The sequence below is a fragment of the Centruroides vittatus genome, unplaced genomic scaffold, assembly GCF_030686945.1.
Source record: "Centruroides vittatus isolate TY-2023 unplaced genomic scaffold, ASM3068694v2 contig_6, whole genome shotgun sequence".
Lineage (NCBI taxonomy): Eukaryota > Metazoa > Arthropoda > Arachnida > Scorpiones > Buthidae > Centruroides > Centruroides vittatus.
In genome coordinates this window covers 294,135-317,519 of record NW_027122364.1, presented here as the reverse complement: position 1 = coordinate 317,519, position 23,385 = coordinate 294,135, and the positions used below count along the sequence as shown (strand labels likewise).

The 23,385-nt window shown below is 29.7% G+C and overlaps 1 protein-coding gene across 1 annotated transcript; it reads left to right on the top strand.

The window, feature by feature from the left end:
* Window positions 1-2,140: 2,140 nt before the first annotated feature.
* Window positions 2,141-23,385, top strand: LOC136979245 (TIMELESS-interacting protein). The gene is made up of 5 exons (XM_067275189.1): window positions 2,141-2,556; window positions 5,858-5,933; window positions 12,867-12,989; window positions 15,567-15,812; window positions 22,569-23,385. Exons 1-5 carry the CDS (start codon window positions 2,348-2,350, stop codon window positions 23,118-23,120), a joined length of 1,206 nt encoding a protein of 401 aa, XP_067131290.1. The 5' UTR covers window positions 2,141-2,347; the 3' UTR covers window positions 23,121-23,385.

The following is a 23,385-nucleotide window of genomic DNA, read 5'->3' as shown; positions in this document are numbered from 1 at the left end:
AGTTAATAAGAGTGATGAAATCAAGAAAGAGGCGGGGTATCCAGTTTTAACGGTAGTCTATATTTTTCTCAGAGTCCCCGACAATAAGGAAGAAATATTTAGTGAAGAGCAACCTCAAGAAGAGCGAGACAAATATTCTATTCTATATATACATATGTTCATGTCATATATGAAACTGATGAAAACCGTCGAGTCTAACAGCAATTCCGACAGAACGTAATGATTGCACGGAACCATCGAATCCAACAGACTAAGAAGTTCCGAGATACCGTTCCGTCGGAATAGTTCTGCTCTTGGATCAGTTTAAATAATTCCCGTTCCAGAGGTAGTAGAACTGGATTTTTCCCACTTCAAATCTGAGTTCGAGCATTATTTAATAGTGAGGTTGAGGCCGAAGTTTTAAACGCAAAAACGTGTACGTCGAACGTTCAGCGCCGCTTTCCTGTAAGCCTAGAAGTTTGACAATGGCGTTTGGAATGTCGAGCATGATTCCACTGACTTTCCAAATGCCATTGCCAAACTTCTAGGCTTACAGGAAAGCGGTGCTCAACGTCCGACGTACACGTTTTCGCGTTTAAAACTTCGGCTTCAACCTCGCTAATATCGACTAATATGATTTAAATAAGTTCAATATTGTGTTATTTAAATTTTTGTCAAAAAAACATTAAAATTAAAATGTCTTGTTGTATGTTCGTATCGGCTTTACACTATTCAGTTATTCTCGCCGTGAAAGCTGTCTCGGAAGCTCTTCCATTCTGCCACTAACATTCGAATATACAATAGCAATCTTATCGTTTTTTTTACATATACACTCAAACCTGTTTTTGTGCGGTCTTTTTTTGTGCGATTTTTTATACGTGCAATGTGTTTTGTGCAATTATTTTTGTGCAGTATACCAATTTGATTGTAGTATAGAATTTTAAATAAGATACATAATGCAGTTATAATAAAATATTAATTTTAATTAATTCAAAGTACAGTAGAGCGTCGATAAGTGGAACCAATTGGGGACTGGGGTCCTTCCAGTTAATGATTTGTTCCAGTTTCCGACTTTGTACGAAAAAATACATTAACCTGTCTGATGTTCAAATTTTTCTCCGTTGCGTATCGCTTCCTGTTGAATTTTTCTCCGTTGCGTGTCGCTTCGTGTTGAATTTTCGTCGATTTTAAACCTAACGAAAATTTTTATAATAATCATCGAGGCTATCGTATCGTTAAAAATTATTTCTGCATTTTGTACAAACAAAATAAATATATTAAAGAATAAAAAAAACATGAAAATTATACTTTAGAAGTAAATTTAGTATCAAAAACATTCGATTCAGCACGACACAGTCCGACTGAAAATCGTTCCACTTTCCGGGCATTCCACTTACCGACGTTCCACTTTATCGACGTCTAACTAGTATCATAATTCTAAATTTTCATATTTTAACGTACTTTGAATGTTAAAATATGAAAATTTATATTTTAGAAAATACAAGGAAAGGTCATTGGAAGGTGAATGCGGCGCTTCCACCACTTCCAATGACAGCACATCACTGAATTATTTTTATCAGCTGAAGTAGATATGTTTTATGAAGACGCAGAGCCTGGCCAACGGTCAATCAAAAAAAAAAAAAAAAAAAAAAAAAAAAACGGAGAAAGAGAATGAATCAGTATTGCTTCACCCATGAAAAAAAAAAAGGCGAAATACTTCGTGGACACTGTGCATGGCTGGAAGATAGTTTTTAATTCAAATGGAGCATCCATTTCAGAAGTAGAAAGCTGTCATATGAGACCATAAATTAGTTTTTATTTTTTTAAATATATTACTGAATTATTAAAGAATTGGAGAAAGTCCATAACATCACAGCAACTAACTGTGCTTACAAGTAATAAGGCAAGTAAGCTGCTATTTGCAGGAAGTATTTTTGCGCCTACTCCAGGCAACTTCCTTCAATCCCATACATACATAACAACCGGGAAAGTAAAAAGATAATAACGGACATTTTTTAATATTTATTTTTATTCATTTATATGTATAAATATTATCTTATATTTTATTAATACATATTTAGTACATACATACTTTTTAATGATATAATATTTTTAGGTTAACATTTGACGTTAGGTGGAGCTTAACACGAAATTGGTGTGTTTTGCGCAACGGATATGGCGGGTAATCCGAGTTTGTATACGTTGAAAGAGAAATTCAGTCCATTTTGTTTTCTTATGCAAGTAATACAAACTGTGGTACTAATATTTACTTTTCCTATTTACGTTATCAGTCGATTAACTTCTTTCAAGAGGAATCGTTATTAATTAAGCATTCTGAAAGCTCTAAACGAGATATTAAGAATAGAAGATGGATGAAATTGACGATAGAGACTTATTTGAGGAAGATGATATAGAGCATATGATCGAACAGAATGAAGATGAAAATGTTGAGAAACAAGATGGAAATGACGAACATGGCGAAAATAAGGACAATGAAGTCGAAGATACTCAAAATATTAAAAAAGATATTAAGAAAAGAGTTGTTAGAAATCCTAGAGTTAAATTGGATGCTTCAAGGTTATAGGTTTTTTTATTATCACATTATGTTTATAAATTTTTAAAAAACAAATTGGTAAACTTTATCCTTCATACATGGTGCATTTTTTTCCTAATTTTGTTCTCTTAAAACACCTCACTAGTAGACGTGTCCTAAACAGATAGAAATTCTTGGGGGCCACACGTATAATAACAGCTATAATCGAAAACTTGTTGGATTACTTACCGACTCCATGCAGTGGAAGCCGCTATTGCCTAACCTTGTTCGTGTCGCAGAGTAGCACATTGGATGATGGATGCTTACAAATCACGTCACGTGACCGGTGACGTCAAAGCAAGATTACGTGAGACGATTTGTAAGCATCCATCGTCCAATGTGCTACTCTGCGACGAACAAGGTTAGGCAATGGCGGCTTCCACTGCATGGAGTCGGTAAGTAATCTGACGAGTTTTCGATCATAGCTCTTATTATATGTGTTGCCTCCAAAAATTTCTATCTGTGTAGGATATGTCTACTAGTGAGGTGTCTTAAGGAAGCAAAATTAGGAAAAAAATGTGCCATGTATTAAGGATGAACTTTACCTTGATTTTTGTGAATTACAATGCAGAAGTTTTTTTTTTTTTAAATGATTGTATTCCTGACAACATTGAAATTAAAATCAATGAAATCTTTAATTTCTGTTGAAAAATTATTCTATTCAAAATATTTAACTTGAAAAAACAATTATGTATATGCATTTTATTGTTTTGGTGTGTTTTGTTACTATTGGCTGCATTCAGCAGACTTAACAGTTGTAATTGAGCAAATCGGTAGCTATTACATAGCAACCTGGATCTGATGAGCAACGAGTGACGTTGCATTGGAACAAAAAGCCTCATTGGTCAGTTTCAGGTAATGATAGGTACCGTAAATGAAAGACACTACCAAATGTTATGTCAAAACACCAAACATGTTCTGAGATAGTGCTACTGTAGACTGCGTTCGGCGGAAAAATACTCAACAGCTCCAGAACTGTTGAGTCCGCTGAACACAGCCATTGTTTTTATGTAGCAAATTACTTGTTTTATTGGGTGTAGTCCTCACATGCTATATATTTGGCAGATATAAATAAATAAACAAATAAATGCTGTACCCGTAGTAATTAATTTAAATATTTAGATCGTTAGTTTAGAGGATGGCATTAAGAATATTTAGATATCCTCATGCTTTGTCATTTGTTTCCAGTGCAATATTAAATATGCTGCACTGGAAACAAATCATTATTTGTCTTATTTAATTTTCTAAATTTACAAAGTATTTATAGATTAATCTAAAATTTATGTTGCCAGAGAAAAAGGTAATGAATATGTCCTGTTACTATTGGGTTGTTCGGAAAGTAATTTCGTTTTTTTTCATGGGGAAAAAAACAATTTTCTTATAATATATAAATATTTTATTGAATTATATATTGACCATTTTGGTCAAATACCTGTTGCCATTTTTCTGCTAGGAGCATGATTCCACATTCATAAAAGTTTTGATTTTTGCTTACAAAAAACTGATCCATGTGATTTTTGACATCCTCATTTGAAGTAAATGTTTTACTGTTTAAAAACTTTTGTAAAGACTGGAACAAATAATAATCTGAGGGTTCCAGATCTGGCGAATATGGTGGGTGTGGTAGTACATCCCATCCAAACTGTAACAGTTTCTGATGAGTTACCAAACTTGTGTGAAATTTGGCATTATCATGGTAGAACACTACACCTATTTTGTTGATCAGTTCTGGCCTTTTCTGTTTGATGATATTACTCAATTTGTTTACTCGATGGCAGTACACTTTGAATCAATTGTCTGGTGAAAGCTCAAAAAAAAATTTGCCCACCAAATTACCTTAATATCCCTTAAAGAACCTTAATATCCCACCAAAGAGAGTATCTCTTTTTAAGAACATGTGGAACCCATATATCGAGCTTTGAGACGAAACCAATTCGTTTCAAGTAATCACAAACGGTTCAATTCAACAAATTTAATCTTTTGTTATTATTTGGCAGTTTGCTTCAATCAGTACCTTTATTTTGTTTTCATTGGCTGCAAATGGCCATCCAGAATGTGGTGTATCTTCGATATTAAAATTGCCAGAACACAATTTTGTAAACCACTTTTGGCGCTGTCTTTCTCTCAACATATCTTCTCCATACATGTGCCACAACTTTTTCTTACTTGAACAGCATTTTGATGTTTTGGTAATAAAATAGCAAAATATGCCGAAAATGATGCTTTCGATTTTCCATATTTGATGGGACGCTGAAAAAAAAAAAACAATTGTACGGAATCAAACAAAACTTTTTACAAATAAGCCTTAAAATGTCAGCTGTCAAAATGTATAATGAAAATAGGTTTAAAATGAAATTGGCTGGTAAAAATACAACTAATTCCTCTAATAATAAAAAAAAATTACTTTCCAAACAACCCAATAATTGTATAAGTAGTGGCGTAGCGTAGGGGGGCGGCAGGGGCGGTACGCCCCGGGCGGCATTTTTTCACAATAAATAATAATAATATCTTGTAAAAATTTGAATCATTTTGTTTCATATTTTTGTCGCACCTACGATTCGGACCGATTGAAATGAGCAGGGAATTTTTCATTACTTATTTTGTGACGAAACTGGGGAATCCCCTTTCTTTAAATGAATATATAATAATGACATCTTGCTCATTGTAGCGACTGACAACACCGTCTGTACTGACTTGTAGGGATTCCCCGTATTTTATTTAAGGGGGGAAAATTTTCCTCTACCCTGGGCGGCTAACACCAACGCTACGCCACTGTGTATAAGGGATATTTTATAGATTTCTTTCAATCTTTTAACTTTTAAAAAATCAAGTGAGTTAGTTATCTGTTACTAAATTCTTTTAAATAGTAAACAACAACACACAACACTGGGGTGTAGTAAAAAAAAAAAACATACTCTATGAACTGATGACCAGTATGTGATGAAAAAACAAAAAAGAAAACAAATTTATGTTCCATCAGAAATTCCGTTTAACACCTGAAGAACTCAGGAGTTCAAAAATGTTATTGGTGAACTTTCTCCTTTGTTTTTTTCATCACACACTGGTCATCGGCTCATTGAGTATGTTTTTTTTTTTGCTAAACTGTTTTATTGATAAACTATATCATTAAGAATCTGCATATTTTATTAAATAAATCTGATTTGTTAAATGCCTTAAAAAGCTACCTTGTTTCTATATGAAGTTTTTATAAAATACTAAGTATAATAATAATTGTTTAGTGAGTTCTTACAAGTAATGAAATTAAACATTTTTTACTTATTACAGATTATGTGGAGAAAGAGGAATTGCTATATTACCAAAGATTTTTGAAAATGTGAGATTTAAAGGTAAAGGTTATGAGGTAAGAATTACAGATTATTATATTATTACTAGTAAGTAAGCCCGGCGTTGCTTGGGTGAAAGTAACGATAGCAAAGATTGAGATTATTACATTATAATCACAAAAGGAAAAGAGTAATTTCATCAATGAACTAAGTATTTCTAAAGAAAGGTTGAATTTGAAAATCGAATGTTCTAATATTGTTCGATTTTCATGACGTGTTCTGATTATATCATTCGATTTTCATCAAGTGTTCTAAAGAAGAAAGGTCGAGAAAAACCGAACTAATCTGTTTAAATTTGAAAATTGAATATGTTCTAACATGTTACTCTTTTTCTTTTTTCTTTTTTTCCAGAGCCCATAAATCTTGCATGTTGCTTTCTCTTGTTCTCCATTGTTACTTAACACTTCCATTGTTGACACTTCCATTGTTACTTAACACTTTGGTATTTAAATTTGGTACCCTAACTGAGTACCAAATTTCAACTTTCAACTCCTAACTAACTGTTTTAGCGAAAATTAAGATTATTACGTTACAGTCAACCTTACCTGTTTTCACAGAATGCAAGAATTGGGTTCCCCCTGTTTCCAGACTAATTACAGAATTTTTAGATGGGTCTAAAAATATGTTCGATGTCTCGCGAAAACAAAAAAAACTGCATCTGCATCTTGCACGTTGCTTTCTCTTAACAATTCCATTGTTATGTAACACTTCCATTGTTGACATTTCCATTGTTGATACTTCCATTGTTACTTGACACTTCCATTGTTACTTAACACGTCCATTGTTAATGGAAGTGTTAAGCCTTAATCCTGTCCCTCTTCCCTGTGGGGAGGTATTTTGAAAAATCCCTTCTTAGTGTGCGTTCTTGTGACATACCCTAACTGTGTACCAAATTTCAACTTTCAACTCCTAACCGTTTGGGCTCTGCACTGATCGTCGTCATCATCATCATCATCATTAACTCGTCTTGATTATATATATAGAAAAATTTAAATACTAAAATAAAATGTTTGATTTCAGTTCTGAAACAAAAAAAAATAACAGTGTTGGTTTTAATTATTGATTAGGAATTTTGAATTTCAGTTATCTTTTTTTCCCAGGACTCATAGACATTGTTTTTGCAAGTTTGGTGAATTTCTGGGACTTTAAAAAATTGTAATCACAAGAATTATGTTTTCAATTATATTGTAATATCTATCTATCTCCTTCTCAGCACTATTTAAATCAATTAATAAATAAACATATATTGTAATACATTTTATTGATATTTTAATAGGTTCTTAATTAAAATAAAATGTTTCTTTACAACAAATTTTATTTTGAGTTAATGCATACAAAGTAAAAGTATATGAAAATTAACATATATTGAATGTAAGCAAAATGTTTGTTTGGCTAATGAACTAATTGATAAGAAGAATAATTAATTATATGGATGTACTGATTCAGAGAAGATAACAAGTATAATAAATTTATTTTCTGTGGCTGTTTCATTGTAGGTTTACTTTAGGATTGTATCAATCATATAATAATACATTAAATTTAAAACAAGCACAAATCACTATATAAAATAACAAATTATGTTATATTTATTGCAGTCGTTGAATACTTTTATAATAGCATTTCAATCGTCTGTGATGCCAGGTACATATCCAGAATATATTAAAGAGGGTGTTAAGAAATATTTTTCCACTTATTTCTTACATAATTGTGCATATTTATTATTTTATTAACTGGACACAGTAATATAGTATTAGATGTTCAACAGTTATAATTTAGAAAAAATAGTTATTTGGATTAAAGTTGTTAAAATTAAATTAAAAACAAAAATCATATATTAGAATGATATAATACTCATTTTACTGAAATAAAATATTATAAATTGAAAATTTGATTTTATATGCCTCTCAAACTGTTCCTGAGAATTACTGGGTCAGTAATTATAATATATTTAGTTATCTGTAAATACTACTAACTGTATCTATTGGGGTGAAGTAATTAATTTTAATTATAAATATAGTTGGTTCCACTGTATCCATGGAATTAAGTAATTGCTGGTTGAAAATATTTGAAAAAAATTCTTAAAACTTCCAAAAAACAAAGCTTGAATTTGCTTGTGTTTTAAATATTTTGTTTTATTCTATGCATCTTTATTTCAGATTATTAAATGAAAGCAAATAAACAAAGCAACACCAAAAAATCCAGCAGCAAAACAAGTGGTTTTGCTACTGGAATTTTATTATACTTTTTCTTATATGGGAAACCTCTGTTAATTCAAACTCAGATAGTTTGAAATCGCATCAGTTTATAACTATTATTTGTCCCAGCCAAGAACATAGAGGTTTATAAGTTAAGGAATTTGGTTAGTTTTAAATATGGCTACTTTGAAATTTGAAGTGAAAATTCTGTCCAAACTGTGATATGTGTATATTAACCAAGGCCGCAGAGTCGACAAAAAAAACACTCGACTCCGACTCCACAGTCCTGTTCTGAACATGGGTGAATAACCCAAAACATATTGAGTTTTATCAAAATTTTTCTAAATATTTTATTTTCTGAGAAATACCACAAAAACTCCCTTAATTGTAAAGAAGTATTTGTTTAATATACTTTATCTCATCTTTAACTTTATCTCTTTTTTGTTGTTGACTAATTGTGTGTTTCTGATGTACTGAATAGCATGAGAGACTTCATATAAATAAACCACCCTTTGTAAAATTTCCAATTTTAACCAGTAAAATTTTTCTGCAAAGCATATGGCAGGCAAATTTGGAAAATGAAATGAACCCTTATTCATTTACCTGAGACCCCAGTTCATTCAGCTGAGAGTCTTCATACCAAGAAACTGCATTTTGCCAATTTCCAATATTAAACTTCAAAATTGGTTCTGTGGAAAACAAAAAAGAGAAAAATTCTGGAGTTGGAGTGCACACATTTTTCTTGACTCAGACTCAGACTCCTCTGGTCAGAAATTCCTTCCGATTCCGACTCTGTGACTCCAACTCTGACTCCACAACCCTGATATTAACTCATATGTTTAGCAATCTTACGTATTGTACTTTCAAAAAAAGTGCACAAAAATTTCAAATTTTCTATTCTTTTCTGACTTTTAAGAGGACTAAATAATTAAAAATTCTAAAACATTTATAAAAATGAAATAGAATTCTCCCAACGAGTCAAGAAAATCAAACAAGTATATAGGGAGAAAAAAAATTTTTTTAATTACATGATGTTTATCCCTAAATGCATTTTACCAATTTTCTTTGGCTTCTTCAGTAGGGCTTACATAAGTACAGTACAAAAGGATGATCATTCAAAGAGTGTACAATCATAAAGGTCAGTTACTGTCTCTTATTGGTTGTTTACGGTCCCTATACCCGATTAGATCTACCCAACATTCCGCTGGCAACACACCATTATTCAAATTAACAGCATTATTCTGTCTGACGATTGTAAAGTGTTTTTTAAATTTTCTTTTTACTCAATTTTTTTCTTTATATACTATTTTAACATTATTAAGATCGATATTACAATTATGAGTGTTACAATGCAAAAATACCAGTGAGGTTGAGTTTTATTGCAGCGAGATGTTCGGATAGTCAAACTTTTAACTTTCGTTTTGTTTCTCCAACGTAGAAACTTGGATTTTTACACGTGCATTGCAGTTTATACACCACTCCTTTTTCCAACAGATCTTTTTTAATACTGTCTATTTTCATCAGTTCTGACAACCTATTTTTTTAGGTAGGGGCCAATTTTATTAAGTTCTTATAAAAAATTTTTTGATATTTTTCATATATTCCTTTGATGTATGGAAATGATATGTACTTTTTTACTTCCCGTTTCTTTTTAACTTGAAATCTGTTCAATATAAAATCATCGTGCCACTTTTTTAACAATTTACTTGGGTATCCGTTCAATTATTTATAATGTTTTTGGCGTTACATGGTTTTTCATATTTTCTATATTCTAGGTGGTTATTAAAGCGTTTAATTGTTATATCCAAATAATTTTTTTATCTTTTTCAATCTCATAGAATTTTACTTTACTTTTTATAACACCTATTAGGTTTTCACTGGACACACATTGTTTACCTGCAGTTTATTTATAATAATAATATTATTATTAATTAATATCTGAATTTAATATATGAATTAAGGCTATTTGCTTGTTCCAGTATTTGGTCGGGTGATGTTATTTTACTGTCATATATAAGTATTATATCATCCACGTACCTTGCCAGAAATTTTATTCCTATAATTTTTGATATGGCTATTATGTCCATGTCTATCATAAAGATCTCTGCCAATTTCGGGCGAATGACGGAACCCATAGAGATACCATCTTTTTGGCGGTAATATTTTTTGTTTACTGTGAAGTAGTTTTTTTCCAGCGTAAAAATAATTAGTTCTATTAAGTAGTTTGGAACGTTATTTTTACTTGAGCTTTGTACTATCATTTCTTTATTGATGGAGGGGTACATTGACATTATGTCTAGACTCATCAGTTAATATTCCGGGAGGATTGTTCCACCCTCCAATTTTGATATCAGGGTATCCGCATTCTTTATGCTGTATTTTGAGTTTGAGATGGCTGTAAGGATTTTTTTTAAAAACTTTCCAAGTTATATAGTAGTGTTAGTTTGAAGTCAATGATTGGTCTACACTTATTTTGCTTATGCGTCATTATACGAATGCTTAACTTAGGTGTTCTTCCATTTTCTTTAGGTACTATTTCCTTACTTTCAGGTATTGAAATGTTACCTTCATCTGATAATTTCTTTAATTTTTTAATTAATACATTTCGTATATCCTTTGTCAGGTCCTGTTGTAGTTCTTCGAAGTTTCCTTCTGAGGTGATTTCTTGTTTTCTTTTATTTAAGTCTTGCAACGTCATTATTATAATTTGTTGCAATTTATCTGCTTTGATTATACATAGATTAGATTCTTTTTTAAATTTTTTTATCTTATTATATTTACTTATATATTTTTTAGCTTTACTGTCCATAATGTATCCATTCTTAGTGAAAAGTTCTGACTCCATTGGTTCTTCTTAAATTCGTATGTTTAGATTGAAGTTTACATGCCTCCATACTACAGGTATCCCTTGATTAATGTGATTAATTAATCTCTTTATGCCACTGCATATATCAAAGTTGCATTAATCAAATACAGTGGTACCTTGGTCTTGACCGAACAATCATGACTTACTACATGAAATTTTGGTTAATAAGAAATTTTTTATTTTAACTTTATCATCTGTAAAAAGTTTTCTGTGATAAAAATGAGTAATTAATTTAGAAATGAAATGAAATCTTAGATTTGTCTATCTTTGTTAGACAAAATTATACGATCCAATTTTGTTTTTTTCACTTAATGCATGCGGAACATGGTCATCATATCTGTGATACATCAAGGTTTGCTGCAAGTTCAGGAGTTGTTATTCATTGATTTTTAACAATTTCTTTCTGAAATTTCTCTTTGTTGTCAGGTTTTGGGCATCCTGCAGATTTCGTATCCTTTAGTTCAAAATTTCCAAAATTAAATTTTCAAAACAACATTTGACATGTCTGTTGTTTAGGAGTATCTTGCCCATACACACTACGAGCTTTTTTTATTGTTTGTATAGCATTATATCTTTTATGAAACTTAAAAAGCATGCATATTATGCATGCTTTTTAAGTTTCATAAAAGACTATCCTTTGACTATCCTTTTTCTCTTATTGCATAAAATTTAGCTAGGTTTGGGATTGCAAGATTAGGCTACAAGTACCAGATTGAGATATCTGTAATGCTCTAGACCAGGAATGGGCAACCTTTTTGTATGTAAGGGTCGCATTTTAAAACTTTTGAACTGACACAGGCCACAATACAAGAGAAAGGAGGGAAAAAAAGGCCGGTAAATCACAATTATTTATTCATATAAAATTATAAATTAGCATATGTATACTTAATTTAGCTTCTGGAACTGATGTAAACGTAATATATCGGAAATATTTGGTTAAATATTCGTCACTGCTAGTTTTAAATTAGTTTTGAAGTGTCTGTTACCCAGTTTCTTGTTTTAATTTTTACTAAATTCATTGCTTCCTTAAGCTAGGAAATTGATATATTTATTCACGTGTTATGCGACACAGGCCGCAAAAAATAATGCAGGCCACCTTGCCTGTCCCTGCTCTAGACTACTGGATTTGAGTGACTTACTACTTTTTGGCTACATTTCGAGAATTTTACTTTACTTTTTATAACACCTATTAGGTTTTCACTGGACACACACTGTTTACCTGCAGTTTATTTATAATAATAATAATAATAATTATTATTATAAATAAACTGCAGGTAAATAATAATAATAATTATTATTATTATAAATAATAATAATAATTCTAATTATAAATAATAATAATATTTATACAAAATATTTAATATTATAAATATTAAATATTTTGTATAAAATTAAAATATATTTAAAATATATTTTAAAATCAAAATATACAAAATATATAAAATTATTAATATTAAATATTTTGTACAAAATATTTAATATTAATAATTCTAATTATAAATAATAATAATATTTATCTGTATTCTGTTTGCTTTAAATAAATATCAGTTACACGGCATTTTGCATATTGTGCAGAAATACGTAACTCAGATAATTCAAAGTTACGATTATTTTGTCTCTTGAATTTTGAACCAATGAGGATTTTCTGTGTTTGGATTAAAAAATTTTGCATAGTTGCTAATAAGTTCATTTAATAGCTAAAAATTATGGTTACTAATCTCTGTTGTTTCTTTCTACTAATTTCAAGTTGTGGTATGAAGATTTCCTCCATAGTTTTTAATAAATAAAAAGCTCATCATGCAAAATTTTATAGCATGATGCCCTTGAAGTAAAGTATTTATATGCTGAACTTATGATTTTTGAAAATTGGTAAATTTTTTCCCTTACAGAAAGAAGATCTAAATAAATTAATGTCAACATTAGAACATTGGGCTTATCGTATGTATCCCTGTGTACCATTTGATGAATGCTTACAGATAATTGAAAAATTAGGAAACAAAGCACCTGTTAAGGTAAATATGAATAGTTTTATACTAATATAAAATTACAGTTTATAAATATTTATAGTACATGCCTTTTATTATCGAAATTCTTATTAACTTTTTTTCTTATTATTTCTTAAGTGTGAAATAACTAAAATATTAATCCAACTGCTAAAATAGCTGTTAAAAATATTGGATATTTAATTAGAAGAAAATAAATAAACAGTAAAATATTAATCATTATAGTGTATTTACCTTACTCCCTTTTCAGTCATGTTTTTTTCAGGTTGATTATTCAAAAAGTGCCAATCTTTTTATCTTTGATATTTGATATGTGATTAATTTTGATGAAAAATATACAAAAAATTAGTTCCTATACATGCTTTTTGTAAGAATAAAATAATTGTTTTCTTTTTTTAGTACTTTTGGAAAATAATTTGTCAGTAACTCTAATTTATCTAAACAATAACTAATTTGTTTAAAGTAGCCAATATCATTGATGTTCTTCATCAATTAATAAATTGAACATGAACATTCGAAATAAAGGAGAACACACACAAAAATTTAAATATAACGTTTTTTGGCGACATTCGATATGAATTATGATTCGATACGAAAATCGAATGTCGTCAAAAATCGTTATATTTAAATTTTTGAACAATTAATAAAATTATAACTTCCCACAAACACTAATTTATTTGAAAGAAAAGCAATCAGAAACAAGTTATAAATACACTTTCAGATTCCAAAATGAAACTAAATTATTACACAAGTCAGTTTTTCTGTTTGTAATTTGTCGACTAGAAAGATATACTTAAATATAACATTGCTGCAGTCGTTTCTTGCAGGAGATTTTCAATTTAAGAAAGTTTTTGAAAACATTACTTATCCATTTTAAAAGTGCATCTAGAATATGATGGTAAAAACCATATTACAACCGTTTCATTATAAAATTTTGAAATATTTTAAAGTATTACTTTTTCTCCTAATAAAAGATTTATTTCTTATACAATCCAAATAACAGAAGCAATTTCATTGAAGCTATTTAATATGATATTTCAAATGAAAAGATTTAAAAAAACAAATATACATTTTTGATGAAATAGTTTCAAAAATGATGAAAATGCACCAACTCAGAATAGATCTTTTCTTGTAGATTAATGTTGGAGCTAAAAAATTTTAATTTTTTCTTTAGCTAACTTCTAATTGTTCTTCCTGTGTTGTTGTTAATCTTATTAAGTTTAATTGGAATATGTTATTTCGTTATAGAGAGTAGCCATCAAATACTACAAGTCTTTGCTTAACATCATTTCATTATAATGTTGAGGAAAGATACATTTGTAATCATTTACAATTATCATTATTGAATCTTCTTTATAAACAGTAAAATTGATTCTATGAAGTGGGAAAAAATGCTGGAGGTTGCAAACACAACCCAATAAGAATAATATTAACCAAATTATATCTTCTTTCATCAATTATCCTATGGTAAAATTTATTTTGTTGTGTCATTTCACTTAACATTGCAGTATCCAAGAACCTTTCAATGATGTTAAGTGAGGACTTAATGTATAGTATGATATTATCTGTATACGCTATTATCTGTAAACAATCATAGAATAAATGAATAAGTGAAATAGTAAATAATTTCTTACAATAACATCATTTCTATTATCTTCATCCTTTATTTACCAGAAAATCTTTTTCAGTGTTTACATTGGCATTGCATTTTAACAAAATGTGTTTATTAATTTAAAAACTGGAATGACATTGTATATCTTCAATTAGTCTCAGGAATAATACCTTCCTGAGATTGATGAATGTTTGGTGATTGTTAATTTTTAGTTTACAATATCATTGTCTTACAATTAGCTATAAATACATTTCAGTTCCTTCTCATCAATATGGCAGCCTAGTTAAACAATTCCTTACACAAATGTTATATAATATTGTAAACATCCAATAACATTCACTTTCTTTCAGTTCATAATTTTATTCTTCATAAAAGTTTTAGAATATTAAGACATTTTTTGCCCGTCTGTCTAAATTGTTTGCACTTCCAAACCCTTTGTATGAATAATTTGGGTTCATTTGTCAAATTTGGTTGATGTTAGATATTTACCAATCTAATGTAGTTTTAGAACAAATATATATATGTATATATAAATAAATAAAGTACATATATATGTGGGGTCTATGGATGGCTGGGCAATCATCTTGAAGCGGACACATCATTGCTTCTTCTTCTCTAACTCTAACTGTCGTCGTCTTTTCCCATGTGTGCCAGAATGGATGCGCACGACATTTGGCTTGACCATGTCATTAGCGCGAGGGACGGGCACCACATTATATATATATAAAAGAAAGATTTCTCAAAATAAATTGAATGGTATCATTTACATATATAAAACAATGTGTAACTATCATTTGGTGAATATTTAATCTTTTATTTTTAATATGATTGATAGAAAAAAAATTAATTGTATTGCAAGAGAAAAATTTAGAAGAGTATGTTTAATAAGTGTTTATAAATAATATAAAAGTTAAATTAGAATAAAATAATTTATTTAAAATATTTGCATTTTATAATAAAGATTGTATTTACAGGTTTATTTAAAGAAATTAAGATTAGATATGCCTCTTCTGACAAACGATTTTATTAGGGATGATAATGAAAATAAGGATGAAAATAGTTCAGAAAATGTACCAATGATGACAAATGAAGATAGATTTGATAGCTTAATTAAGGAATATGAAAATCAAAATCGAGCAGATAGTTCATTTTTATCTGGTATTCATCCCATTAATTATTCATTACCACCAGTAAAATCATCAGTAAAATTTCCTAAAGAAGTAAGTATATTGCAATGTATAATGAATCTTATTCAATGTTTTTTTCATTATATCTGAATTTGAATAAGAGCTAATTTGATGCCCATTATGAAATAATGTATCAGATTATTTTTATTTTAACTATAAAAAATAATATAATGATAAATTCATATACTATATAATAATATAAGACAAGTTTGCATAGATAATATGGTATTTATATATATTTATTGACAAAAAAGTTTTGGATCAAGAAAGTGTTGGAATGCAATGAAACTTTATTAGTTTGGGCATGATGACAGTAATAAGTGATTAAAATATTATGGCAAAGGGACAATTTCCTGTGAAACAATACAAGAATTTAAAGAAACCTTTAGTACTTTGTATGATAGTTCCTTGCCTGGATGTGTGGTGATGTGATCAGGCATAAGAAGCCATATGCCGCTCTGAGATTTGCCTATAGATGTTGCAACTTTGCTCTAGATTTCTCAAACATTCCATCTGGTTCCACAAATTCTTGATTGGTAAAAACTCTGATTACTGGAATTGGTAAAAACTCTGTAATGGAGTCAATCTTGGAAAACACTAACTCTGTGCAGTTGTGCATTATCTTGCTTGAAAATTCCTGTTTACAGTTCTGCCACGAAGGGAAATTTATGAGGGCTAGGCTTTCTTGACTGCTGTGTGTGCCATCAATGATCCTCATACTATTAATATATGAGATGGCTCCCCAGATCACCATGTCAGCAGTAAAGGTGGGATTGAAGCCTTCATCAGAGGTCTTCCATGCTCTTAACATGGTGGTCATTTATTCCCAAATAGAGCTGTGATTCATCACTTATGATGATATGTTGCCAGTCTGTAGCAGTGCATCTTTATCACAGAACCATTGCAAATGAAGTCAACAATGTCAGAGTGCTAATGTCAAGATGTGTAGCAGTTACCATGAATGGAAATTTACCTTTCTAGTCTCCTACCAATGGTATGAGAATAGACAGAATTTAGTAATGAGGCTTGCATGTATTTCTGGATAGTGGACAAAGATGACATTGTGTCTCTTCATTTCTACAGTTCATTTTAATTTTGATTGTTCTTATTGTCCACAGCTGTGGATGATCAGACAGTCATCTTTCCTGTTGGTCTTGCCCAGTGTGTATATATGCCCTCATATATTTATTTCCTCCAACATTTTTTTATTAGGACATATGTATTAGTAGGACTTATTATACTGGTGTCTGGGTTCTGCAAAGTTAAGAAATCTATTCAGAAAAAACAATCTTTATTTTTCACTTGTTTCACCTGCAATTTTTGATTAGTAATGCACAAATATCACTTTACTGTGAATTCCAGGAATTTGTTTAGGAATAAAATTCAGAATTCATAAGGAAGTATTTTTTTAAAATGTTATTAAACTTTTAAAAGTGTAACTTTTGGCTTCCATGACAATAATGTGTTTACTGTGTGTTTTCTATTTGTCAGAAAAATGGCTGCTAATATTAGACTATATAAAGTACCAGTGAGACTCCAAAAGAAATGCACTATATTTTGTTTTAAAAATGCTTCTAATATTACAGCTGTATATAGATTCTTCCAACTTTCAGGTACATTGTCCTATTTTCTATTCAGTTCCCATCATTCTGATATTATTCTTTATGGTGAAATGAGTTAGTGTGTCTCTAGGCAATGGGGAACCACTCTGAATGTAATTTCCACCAGGATACACCTTGGTGCATTACTAACCATCTATTAACCTATGCCAGGTGTTTGCCGACGTCAGGAGTCCTGATATGGCACGTAAAGAGAGAGAGTGTATCTCTGCACGTTAGAACTCAGGATCAGCATTCTTGAGCCATATTTTTGCTGCAGCTGCTGTCACAAGTAACTCATCATCAGGGAAGTTGATTTCTCATGAGGTATCCTTCAATCTACAAAGAGATGGAAATCATCTCAGACTATATAGTAGTTGTGTTAATATGATTTTTCTGATGTTCCTTCCCTGGTTTGTGAAGTATATCAGTTGTCATTTGCCTATGGGGAAAAATATGACATAGGCTTTCATAAAGCTTCAATGTCTTTGCACATGCTGGTGAATTGATGGTGGGTGCATTTGATATGATCTCCATATATATATATATAATGCCTTCCCAAAACACAGTGTTGCCATTAATTTACTGGCAAATGGACTTGTTTTGAAATTTGTTGGTGGAGAATTTTCATGGTGCCTCACCAATGATTGTCACTTGGTTTCTGACTTGAAATAATGGAGCTGTGTTTTATTTTCCATCACTGTTCAAGACAGGAAGTCATTCCTCTCAACCTCAAAATGTACACCAATTCAATAGAAATCAACAAATGTTGGTCTTTGTGGTCCTTTGTCAGCTGATGGGGATAACATCTGTTAAACTGCTTTGAAAATCCAAATTCCTCAAGATTCCTGCACACACTTGATTTTCTAATGTTCAGTCCCAATGTCAGTTCTTTCATGGTGAATCTGTTGGCATGAATTATGTTTGTATTGCACTCTGGCTTCTGACATAGTGATTTACCATTTTGTGTTAAATCTTAAGTACTATCATGTCCATCCTTACTGAAAATTGCTCAATAGCTGACATTACTGTGGTCAACAGCCTCATCTCTGTACAACTTTTCCAGTTGCTTATGGATGTTGCTGATGGTATCCTCCTTGCACACCTCAAAGTTTATCACAACAACTGCTTTCGACAGATGTGAAGAGAAACTGCCACTTCCAGAACTTTTACAATGAGCACCATTTGTGTGATGTGCACAAACTCTACATGGATAGGGCATTAATTAAGTATGCATCACTTGGAAACTTGATTGAAAAAATATTAGGGCATTTCTTTTGGAGTTCCCTTCAAATATTAAATATTACTGATACATTGCAATTACAATATTTTATTACTAGTTGTTGTTAACAAGTTGAGAAGTACCTGTTGTTAATGGATGCTAGATATTTCTGGCATCTAAGATATGAATTTGTCATTCACCCAATTCTAAGCTCATTCAATCTCATTTCAAATGAGTATCTAGGGATGATCGTGGGGTTGAAAATTTAAATTTTCATTAGAATAATTATATTTACTATACATTTTAACTGAAGACTAAGACATTGCACAACTTTGTTGTATCACAATAGCATTGAGGTAGAGCTAGAAAGAGGCAATCCTTATACTTGCTTGGCATGGACTGACAAGTATAAATATTTAAAAATTTTTTATACTGCATTTCATACTTGTATTTAAGTTCAGATGGGTAATACCCTTTTACTATCATGTAATTACGAAACTGGTTGGTCCCCAATATATCTGTGAGGATGTGTAAGGATCCCTGTCCGGTTGAGACTGGAGACTTAAATCCCAACTTCTTTGACACTACTGTGAGGACCGACACCTCTGTGTAGGGTTTGTTGCCCTGATGCCACTCACTTAGGGTCGACCTTAGGTGAAAAGGTTGTGACCCTCGCTTTGCCCGCAATTTGTCAGGATGACACGAGAAAAAGCTTTTTAATGTATGGGGGTAGTGGTTACAGAATGCAAAGATGATTCAGAGACCGTATTTACCAATTTACTGCATTTATTTACATAAAGACATGCTTACAAATAGATGGGTTGCACTGTCCAGTTAAGAGATGTTGCACTAAAACGATGGAGGATCCTTTGGAGGAGGAAGTGGTAACCAGGCCCATATTGCACAAGACTACGATGTACCCAATTTTCATCGGGAGGTAGAATCCCTAGTCGCATCCATTGAGTGGCAAGGTCAGCTGTGGGAAGTTTGGTCCCCTCGTTTCTCTTATCACTCTTGATTCACATGTTAGCCTTAGCTCCGACAATCTTTAGATGATGAGTCTAGACTGTTTTCTCCCAACCTCCCCATGTCTTTGGGACCTCAGGCTTTTATATCATTTTTACCTGAAATCCCGAGGTTTTGGTTGGTCCGAACGGTGGGTCCTTGCAACCCTATTGGTCCCTGGTCTGTTGCCAAGGACACAAATTGGGCCGTGAGATTGCCGAACATCCCGAATATCTGCATCAAAATGTTTTTATTAAAGTACATCAAAAACATTTTTTAATATAAATACTTTACTTATTTAAACATAGAATTGGCTCTATAATTATGATAATTATGTTTTATTGTTATTTTGTAAGAATATAAGCAAATTTCTTGTTAAAAAATGTTTTTATTTACAATTTTTTGACATATGTTTAAATAATCCAAAGTATTTGCAATAGATGGCGGGTCATTATTCTTACACGAAAATTTGAACCATACTTTTATAAAATATAAATGACTATTTCAAATGAAAGATAGCACTGTGTATTTTGAACTAGAAAATTCCAACTAACATATAAAATATTATTTTTGTGGAATATACAGTTTTAAGTCAAATATTTGATGTTATTTTAATTGAAATACTTTTTTAATATTTATTATTTATTTTTTAATTATACATACATACATATAAATATATATATATATATAATTGTTTAAATATAAAAATACTAGCAGATGAGCCCAAAGATTATGATTATTAGATTATTTCATACTTCTAACCACACTACTATATTACATTATAGTATTTGATTTATATTTACAAAGGTTATCTTAAGTAAGAGATTATCACACCGAGTGCCCATTCTAACATTTTAAAAATTCTTTAAATTGTGTTCAGTAGAGGAATGAAGAATTTTAAAAATGTGTTAGATTGGTCAAACCCTTACATAGATAACCTTTATAGTTATATAGCCAATCTTACCTGTTTTCATCGTGTCCATGAATTAGGTCCCCTTCTTCTGAGGCTAATTAGAAAATTCTTAGATGGGTCTAAAAATATGTTCGATTTCCTGCAAAAATGCAAAAAACCGCATCCAAAATAGTACAGTAAAAGCCAAGTTCTTCAGGGTAATACTTTTACAAATCAAGTTGTTTTTAAAAAATAACCTATAGATAATTTTTGTTTTTCTTGTTGGAATAAAGCAAAAGAATCAATAGAGATAGATTTTTTTATTAAATTTGTTGCTGGAGTTATAAAGATATAAGTTTTTGTAAACTAGTTCCTGGAGGAAATAGTTCACAAAAGCTTATTCCAGTTATTCTCGAAGTTCATGGAACAGAAATAGTTTGGTTTAGTGAGAGTGCACTGTATACACATATTTCGAGTGAATATGTAGACGATTTTAATTCATTTTTAAAAATTGTAGAAAAACTAGTCTTATATGATGTAACATGAGCAGCTTCAAATTATAAAATTGCTTGAAATAAAACATTATAAATTAAACTGTACTGTACAAAACCTTTCATAGTTGTGTTTTTGTTTGTTTGTATATAATGATTAATGTAGAATTATTAATAAATTACCAATAAATATAAGAATAATTATCTGTTAGATTATTGATAAAATGCAACTTTAATGATTTTTTGAATGGTATTAAGTTGTTATTAATTACAATCTATTGACAGTAAATTAATATGATTTGAAAAAAAAATCCTTAATGTTTGCTTCTCTGAATAAATATACGAATCTAGTAATTTTTTACAGTAAACACTGTATGGATTAAGATCACAAAGTTTGGATACGCTTGAGATATTTGTATTACTATTATTTCACTCATTTGCTACAATTGAATAAATATAAAATACATGGAAGAAAATAAAATTGAAGTCTCAATTTAAATGGAGCATGATTAAATTAGTTTTTTCAGAATAATAATAATAATAATAATAATAATACTAATAATGTTGTTGGATGAATTTATAAAAAATTATAGATAATAATAAGCTTTTTTCAAGTTCATATAACCAAAGAAACTGCATATAATTCCTTGATGTATTTAAAGGTTTTTCTTTTTTAATATGCATATGATCACTTCCATATAAAAAAGAAATCTATTATAGTTTGTTATAATAATGTAGGCATACAATTAACAAAGGACACAAATAAAATAGGATATAAATGTATTTCTAATGGATTTTTTATGAACATATTGATGATAACAATTTGAAATATTACAGAATTTCTTATAGGGACAAATTAGTTTTTTATAAATTAATAATATGATTTACTGTAATTTTTAATTTAGTAATAGTTATGCTAATATTTGCCACTGAAAAATGGTTATTTTTAAATTATTTTAATACTTTGTAGTTATATAATGTATATTATTTTAAAATAACCGAAATCTGTTTCTATTTAGTCAACAAATATATATATATATATAAAAGTTTTATCTTAAATGAGGTATTTCATTTTCTCAGTAATTTGTTCTGATTTTTATACTTTTAGTATGTTGACCTTTAGAAAAACTATTTTTTTAACATTAATTGCACTCGGAGAATAGTACTGTGACTTCAAATTATAACAGACGAAAAAAGTCTTAAAAATGAAAAATCTCATGCAACTTTAAAATACTAATTACTTAGAATAAAAAAAAAGATTACAAAATTGTTTGATTTTTATTAAATAGTTTTAAATCTGTTACAAGTAAACTGACCTTATTTATATACTTTTTCTGTTGTCTAACATTAAAATAGAAAAAAAAATATTAATTATAGTTTTAGTAAAACCCAAACTCTTACTTATTGGCCTCCAATAAATTGGTATTCGGGTTTTATTAAAAAAATTAGTTTAATCCGTAATACTATTAGATTTTGTAGTATAAAAAATTTGTTGGTATATCGCATTTTTCAATACTTTATACATTATATCAGTCAATTATATCTGTATAATATATTTATTTTGTTTTATTTTTTTTTAAGTTTACAGACGAACAGAAAGAAAGAATGGAAAAGAACAAAAGAATTGCTATGCAACGTAGACTACTTTCTGAAAATGTTGGTAATGAAGCCAGTAGTCAAACAAACATGGGATCTGTTACAAATGAAATAGAGAAAAACAATTATAGCTTAACAAATGATGGTGATGATTTAAGCGAAAAATCTATAACGACACATTTAAATGATTCAAACCATGACACATTGATATCTAATAATAAAACTGTTGAAAAAGAGCAACCTGAAGAAAATCCTGAGTGTTTTATTGGAAAAAACAGCAATGATAAATTAAACATGAACTCTCTGAATTCATATAAAGTATTATCTATTGAAGAACCCAAATATATTGATGATTTGGAAAATAATGATTATTCAAAGAAAGAACTTGATTGTTATGCAGTACAAAATGATGATAAATTAAATACATCACCAAAGAAGAAATTGAATTCTGCAGTTATTGATGAAGAACCTATTGATATTGATTCAGACGATAGTGATTGTCTAAGAATTGCTTGTGATGAAGATATTTACAATTAACAATTATTAATGAACTGAAAAATGATTATTGTGCTTATCAAATGTTTTATTATTTATTAGTTCTGAAAGTATTTTTTTAATTTTCAAGTTAAAATATTTAATGTTGGCTTGGAATTTTGACTTTTTGAAGCTTCAATATTTATTTTTGGTTAGTTTGTATTTTTCAGAGTTGATGTAACTAATTATTGATATAGAAATTGCATATAAATTAGTATAAGTATATATAGTTATAAAATTAAATAAATATTTTAGATATGTATCGAAA

Excerpts from the sequence above, each read along its gene's own strand:
- LOC136979245 (XM_067275189.1), top strand. The coding sequence starts at position 2,348 with ATGGATGAAATTGACGATAGAGACTTATTTGAGGAAGATGATATAGAG. Across the intron at positions 2,557-5,857 it reads GTTAAATTGGATGCTTCAAG|ATTATGTGGAGAAAGAGGAA; the intron begins GTTATAGGTTTT and ends TACTTATTACAG. Across the intron at positions 15,813-22,568 it reads CAGTAAAATTTCCTAAAGAA|TTTACAGACGAACAGAAAGA; the intron begins GTAAGTATATTG and ends TTTTTTTTTAAG.